This window comes from Arachis ipaensis, chromosome B1, assembly GCF_059453495.1.
Source record: "Arachis ipaensis isolate K30076 ecotype BB chromosome B1, ASM5945349v1, whole genome shotgun sequence".
NCBI classification, from domain to species: Eukaryota; Viridiplantae; Streptophyta; class Magnoliopsida; order Fabales; family Fabaceae; genus Arachis; species Arachis ipaensis.
In genome coordinates, this window is record NC_142436.1 from 135,901,018 (window position 1) to 135,908,349 (window position 7,332).

Below are 7,332 nucleotides of genomic sequence, written 5' to 3' on the forward strand. Positions count from 1 at the left end.
GCACTTTCCGACCTCCACAAAAAATTTTTTCTATCTTTTTCATCCGACCAAGCCATTTAGTGGTCAAAATAATAAGTAGCAGTGGGTGTCTTTCCGGGCCATTCAAGGTCGGAAAGTTTTTTCTATCTTTGACAAGTCTTTTCATGATTTTAAAAATTTTTTCTTCAAAATTCAAGCCGTAGAAGGTCACCATCCTTTTTTTCTGGACGAAAATTCTCTTCCCCGCTTTCCTCTTTATTGGTTAGAGGCCTCTCCTGTGGAGAAGTATGGCCTGGATGACTTGGATGAGGTTGAGGAGGCCGTTGTTGGGTTCTTCCGAGAAGTTTGGGGAAGGACCCCTAATCTGGACACAAAAAAGTTTCTTCTTGGTTCTCTGGGTTTCGTGTAGACCCAATTAGGTAGCTTTCGTTTCTTTGTCGTTGATTTTGGTAACTTCCAACTTGTAGTCTTCCAACTTGTAGACTTCCGACTTGTAGTCTAACTCTTTGTTTTCTTTTTTTCATAGATGGTGAAGAAAGGTTCCATCGCCTCCTACCAGAAGGTTCAAGATGCCAAGAGAAGGTCGCGGGCACGGGTTGATGCCACGAGGGCTACCGGCACTCTTCCTCCTCCTCTTCCTCGTGATCTGGGGACCTCTTCTCGTCCCATTATGGTAACTTCTGCTTCTGCCTCTTCTCTTCCTCCTCCCATCCTTCATGTCCGAGCTTCCCCTGAACCTGAGAAGAAAAAGTGTAAGACCTCGGGGTCTGGCTCTTCTTCTAGGAATTTTGATGATCCCCAGTTCGTTTGGAATCACATCTTTTCCCATACTCAAATTAATATGGATGATTCTTTCGTTCGAAACCATCTTAATATCCTGGTTCAGGGGAGTGTTCGGGCTGCTGAGGTATGTACAAAACTTCTTGATATTTTTGAGAAGACTCCCCTTATCTCTTTGGGTTCTACCAAAAAAGTTGAAGAGTTGGAGGGGAGGATTTTCCTTTATCAAGAGGAAGAGAAGAGGTTCCAGGAGGAAGTTGCTGGTTTGAAGGAGGAAAGGTCCTGACTTCAGAAGAGGGAGAAGAAGTTGATGACCCAGTGTGCCATGGCAGAGGGCCTTAAGGAGAAGGCAGAGCAGAATTATGTAAGGGTCTTTTCTGAGAACATTGATCTCTAGCGGGAGTTGGAGAGAGCTCGAGAGGCTTATCAGGATTTGGAGGTCTCCGTGGCGGAAAGCTCGGAGGAGGCCTGGAGAATTTTCAAAGAGCAGGTCGGAGTTATTGCTCCTGGCCTGGATCTTTCCCCTCTTGATTCTGATAAGATTGTTGTGGATGGGGTTATTGTTTCTCCTCCCCGACCTGAGACGGATTCTGAGCTGAAGACCCGTGGGCAAAGACTTGTAGAATCTCCTGTTTGTGAGGATCAACTGGAGGGGTCTCAGCCAACGTCTTCAAATGTTCCGACCCCTGCTGCCGAAGAGACCGCTCCGTCCTCCCCTGCCGCTGATCCGACCTTTCTTCCCTCTGGTGACTCTTAAGTTTTCTTCTTTTAATTAATTTGAGCTATTGGGGTCCCGGCTTGTGGGCCCCTCTTTGAACAATTTATCTTTTTCTGTTGTTTGTGGTGGCTGACTCTGACTTTCTTGGCTTTTCATGGCTGTTCACAAAAAAATTATTTTACTTCACCCTTTTTGGATAAGGGGTTTTTTAAGAGATATCCTGTGTGTGTGCATCCTTTCTGCAATTTTTCTTTGCTAGGTTTGTAGAAAAAAACCTTTTTGATCTTTTTGTTTTGAAAAAAACATTTTATCTTGGCAGGCTGTGCTTTATCTAAGTTATTTATTTTTTCAGAGACTTTGAGACAGCTTCTGCCTTTAGTTTTTTATGGATTTCCTTTATCTAAGTTATCTCTTTTTATCTAAGTTATTTACAGCTTCTTTTTTGAATTTTGCTCATAACTTAGGTTATTTTCACGATACATTTCAATTCTTCTCGGTTTTTTCGACTTGTGGGTTGTAATATTTCCGAGTTATCATGATTTGCTTGTATAACCTCTTTGCACCGATTTGTACCTTGTCGTTTCATCCTGACGACCACTTAGGTCGGTCCTGGGATTTTTACGTTTTGTCGAGTTTAAGTCAGCGTGTTTCATAGGAAAATGGTAATAACTTAATGGAATTTGCATAGAGATGTGAGAAAAAGATCTTTATTTATTGACGAAGGTACTTTTTGCTACTAATCATCGACCCTTAGTCTCCACTTTGATTCCTTGTTGAAACCCCTTTCAGGAAAACCCTTTTTTAGGAAAAAACCATGAAGTCAGGAAAAAGAGTACATCAGGGAGTGGAGTTCGCTTTTAACTATAGTACCTTTTCATATTACAAGCATGCCACGACCTTGGTAGCTCGGTACCGTTCAAGTCGGTTACTTTGTAGTATCCTTTTTCCTAAGACTTCACTTATATTGTATGGCCCTTTCAAATTAGCAGCGAGCTTTCCTTTTCCCGATTTGTTGACTCCGATGTCATTTCTAATCAAGACCAAGTCTTCTGGGGCGAAGCTTTTTCGAATGACTTTCTTGTTGTATCTGTTTGTCATTCTTTGCTTTAGCGCTGCTTCTCTTATCTGGACTTGTTCTCGGACTTCAGGGGGTAGCTCGAGCTCCTCTTTGTGCCCCTGTACGTTGCTAACCTCGTCGTAGAAGCTCACCCTTGGGCTATGCTCGTTGACTTCAACTGGTATTATGGCTTCTATGCCATAAGCAAGTTGGAAGGGTGTTTCTCCTGTGGCAGACTGAGGTGTGGTCCGATAAGCCCATAGTACTTGAGGAAGCTCTTCAGCCCATGCTCCCTTTGCATCTTGTAACCTTTTCTTCAACCCAACCAGTATGACTTTGTTAGCTGCTTCAGCTTGCCCGTTTGCTTGCGGGTGCTCTACCGAAGTGAACTGAAGCTTGATCTTCATACTGGCTACCAAGGTGGAGTCAGTGAACTGGGTTCCATTATCAGTAGTAATGGAGTGAGAGACTCCATACCTTGTGATAATATTCTTGTATAGAAACCTCTGACTTCTTTGGGCTGTGATGGTGGCTAATGACTCTGCTTTGATCCACTTTGTGAAGTAGTCTACTCCCACTATTAGATACTTTACTTGTCCCGGCACTTGGGGAAAGGGTCCCAATAGGTCCAACCCCCATTTTGCAAAATGCCATGGAGAAGTTATGCTAATGAGCTCCTTGGGGGGAGCGACATGGAAGTTTGCATGTATTTGGCATGGTTGACACTTCTTTACGAATTCGGTGGCATCTTTCTGTAAGGTCGGCCAGTAGAACCCGGCTCGTATGACTTTCCTAGCCAAGGACCTTGCTCCGAGATGGTTCCCACAGATACCATTATGGACCTCTTCTAAGACTTCTGTTGTCCTTGAGGTCGAGACGCACTTTAACAATGGTGTGGATATACCTCTTTTATAGAGGATATTTTTTACCAAAGTGTAGTTTTGTGCTTCCCTCCAGATTTTCTTGGCCTCTTTTTCCTCTTTGGATAGGATGTCGAATTTCATGTATTCGATTAAAGGGTTCATCCATCCGAGGTCCAATCTGGATACTTCAAGGATGTCTTATCTGCCCTCTGTTTTTTTTTTTACTGAGGGTTCTTGGAGAGTTTCTTGTATCAGGCTTCTATTATTCTCTCTTGGCTTGGTACTTGCTAGTTTGGAGAGTGCATCTGCTCTGCTGTTGAGATCCCAAGTTATGTGTTTGACCTCGGTTTCTGCAAAATGCCTAAGATGCTCCAAGGTTTTGTCTAAGTACCTCTTCATGTTGGGGTCTTTAGCCTGATACTCTCAATTTAATTGGGAGGTCACCACCTGAGAGTCGCTGAATACGACTACTTTGGTTGCACCGACTTCTTCGGCCAGCTTTAACCCCGCAATCAAGGCTTCATACTCTGCCTGATTGTTAGAAGCTGGAAATTCAAATTTGAGGGAGACTTCTACTTGGGTTCTCTCTTGGTTGACTAATATTATGCCTGCACTGCTTTCGACTTTATTGGAGGATCCGTCCACGTATAACTCCCATGTTGTGGCGACTTCCTCTTGGTCCCCTGCGTATTCCGCCACGAAGTCGGTGAGGCATTGATCTTTGATTGTTGTCCGAGTTTCATACTTGAGGTCGAACTCAGACAGTTCTATGGCCCATTGAACCATTCTACCCGCAATGTCTGTTCTTTGAAGTATTTACTTCATGGGCTGGTTCGTTCGGACCTTTATAGTGTGTGCTTGAAAATGAGGCCGTAGCCTTTGAGAGGATACTATTAAGGTATATGCAAACTTTTCAAGTTTTTGATACCTCAATTCAGCGCCTTGTAAAACTTTGCTGGTGAAGTATACAGGATGCTGCCCGACCTTGTCTTCTCGTATTAGAGCTGATGCTACAACTTTGTCGGCTACGGACAAATACAAGACGAGTTCTTCCTCAACTTTAGGTCAGGACAGAATGGGAGGTTGGCTTAAAAACCTTTTGAACTCCTGGAATGTTTCTTCGCACTCAGGAGTCCATTCGAACTGGCATCCTTTTCTTAGTAGAGAGAAGAGTGGTAGGGATCTTAACGCTGATCCTGCCAAGAACCTAGAGAGAGCTGCAAATTGGCCATTCAATTGTTGGACCTCCTTTAAGCAAGTCGGACTTTTCATTTCTAGGACTGCTTTGCACTTGTCGAGGTTGGCTTCAATTCCCCTTTGTGTAAGCATAAATCCCAAAACTTTTTCTGCGTCTACCGCGAAGGTGCATTTTGTGGGATTCAACCTCATCCCATGCATCCTAATAGTGTTGAAGACTTGCGAGAGGTCAGTCAAGAGGTCGGCCTCATCCTTGGTTTTTACCAGCATGTCGTCTACATAGACTTCCATTAGACTCCTAAGGTGAGGTGCAAACACCTTATTCATCAGCCTTTGATATGTGGCTCTTGCATTTTTCAACCCAAAAGGCATGACTACATAGCAATAATTTGCTCTTGGTGTGATGAAGGATGTCTTTTCTTGATCCGGCTTATACATCGGAATTTGGTTATATCCTGAGTATGCGTCCATGAACGATAAGAATTGATACCCCGAACTGGAGTCTACTAAGGTATCAATGTTTGGGAGTGGATATGGGTCTTTGGGACACGCCTTGTTCAGGTCAGTGTAATCAACGCACATCCTCCACTTGTCGTTTTGCTTTTTTACCAGCACCACATTTGCTAGCCATGCCGGATATTTAACCTTTTTGATAAAGTCGACTTCTAAGAGGGCTTGTACTTGTTCTTCCATTACTTGGGCCCATTCAAGTCCGAGTGTTCTTCTTCTTTTCTGAACAGGTCGCGATCCCAGGTACACTGACAGTCTATGCGACATGAGTTCGGGATCTATCCCTGGCATGTCGGAGGCCTTCCAGGCAAAGAGGTCAGAATTCTCTTGTAGGAGCCTTATAAGCTTCTGCTTCGAATCTTCTTTCAGGTTGGCTCCTATGTTGGTATTTTTTCCTTCCTCTTCTCTGACCTGTACCTCTTCAGGTTTTTTCCCGGGTTGTGGTCGCAACTCTTCTTTAGCTCTGACTCCTCCGAGCTTAATTGTGTGCACTTCCTTTCCCTTCCCTCTTAGGTTCAGGCTTTCATTGTAACACTTTCTTGCCAATTTCTGGTCTCCCCTAACGGTTGCAATTCCCTCTGGTGTTGAAAATTTCATGCAAAGATGGGGGGGTGGATACTACTGCTCCGAGCCAATTTAGGGTTGTTCTGCCTATTAGAGCATTGTAGGCCGAACCCACATCGACGACTATGAAGTTGATGCTTAGAGTTTTTGATTTTGCCCCTTTTCCAAAAGTTGTGTGTAGAGGTATGAATCTTAGTGGCTTTATTGGTGCATCCCCCAGCCCATATAGGGTATCGGGGAAAGCTCTTAACTCCTTTTCATCCAGTCCCATCTTATCAAATGCTGGTTTAAACATAATATCGGCCGAGCTTTCCTGATCCACCAGGGTTCTGTGCAGGTGGGCGTTGGCAAGGATCATGGTTATCACAACTGGATCGTCATGTCCAGGAATGATTCCTTGTCCATCTTCTTTAGTGAAAGAGATGGTTGGGAGGTCGGGTACTTCACCCCCGACTTGGTAGACTTCCTTCAGGTGCCTTTTGCAAGATGACTTTGTGAGACCACCTCCCGCAAACCCTCCTGAGATCATGTGTATATGTCTTTTCGGGGTCTGTGGTGGTGGGTCTCTTCGGTCCTCGTCATCTCGCTTTCTCTTACCATGATGGCCCGACCTTTCCATAAGGTATTTGTCAAGCCAACCTTCTCTAGCCAGCTTTTCTATCACATTTTTTAGGTCGTAACATTCATTTGTTGAATGACCATATAGCTTATGATACTCACAGTATTCGCCACGAATTTCTCCCTTTTTGTTTTTGATGGGTCTAGGGGGAGGTAGTCTTTCAGTATGACAAATTTCCCTGTATACATCAACTAGGGAAACTCGTAAAGGAGTATAGGAGTGATATCTCCTGGGCCTTTCAGGGCCGGCTTTCTCCTTTTTCTTGGGTTCTCTCTCTTTCTCTTTTGATGAGTGAGAGTGCCCAGGTCGCCAGCTTGGTTCCCTCATCCTAGCATTTTCTTCCATGTTGATGTACTTCTCGGCTCTTTCCTGTACATCACTTAATGAAGTCGGGTGCCTTTTCGAGATGGACTGGGAGAATGGGCCTTCTCGGAGTCCATTTACTAGGCCCATAATCACCGCCTCCGTAGGCAGGTCTTGAATTTCCAAACACGCTTTGTTGAACCTCTCCATGTAGTCCTTTAGAGGTTCTCCGACCTCCTGTTTTACTCCCAGGAGGCTCGGTGCGTGCTTTACTTTGTCCTTTTGGATAGAGAATCGCATCAGAAATTTCCGCGAGAGGTCGTCAAAGCTGGTGACCGACCTTGGGGGGAGGCTATCAAACCACTTCATCGCTGCATTCGTTAGGGTCGTCAGAAAGGCCTTACAGCGAGTAGCATCAGAGGCGTCGGCTAGGTACATCCGACTTTTGAAATTGCTCAAGTGATGCTTGGGGTCGGTGGTCCCATCATATAAGTCCATATCAGGGCTTTGAAGTTCCTTGGAACCTTTGCCCTCATTATGTCCTCAGTGAAAGGATCTTCTCCTCCCAAGGGTGAATCTTCTCAGTCACTGTGAGAGTTTCTACCTCGGAGAGCATATTCTAATCTTTTGAGATTTTCTTCAAGTTCTTTCCATCGTTCGACCTCTCTTCTTAGGCTCCTTTCTGCCTCTCGTTGCCGCTCCAATTCCTGTTCTAGTTGCTCCAACCGTCCCTGGTGGCCAT

General features: G+C 44.7%; 2 protein-coding genes across 2 annotated transcripts; both read right to left on the minus strand.

Annotated features, from left to right (window-relative positions):
- Positions 1 to 2,356: 2,356 nt before the first annotated feature.
- Positions 2,357 to 2,941, minus strand: LOC148578505 (uncharacterized). Its single transcript, XM_088503072.1, has one exon. The coding sequence runs from the start codon at positions 2,939 to 2,941 to the stop codon at positions 2,357 to 2,359; it is 585 nt and encodes a 194-aa protein (XP_088359198.1).
- Positions 2,942 to 5,663: 2,722 nt separating this feature from the next.
- On the minus strand, positions 5,664 to 6,632 carry LOC107612149 (uncharacterized). Its single transcript, XM_016313973.1, has one exon. It carries the CDS (start codon positions 6,630 to 6,632, stop codon positions 5,664 to 5,666), a length of 969 nt encoding a protein of 322 aa, XP_016169459.1.
- Positions 6,633 to 7,332: the final 700 nt, after the last annotated feature.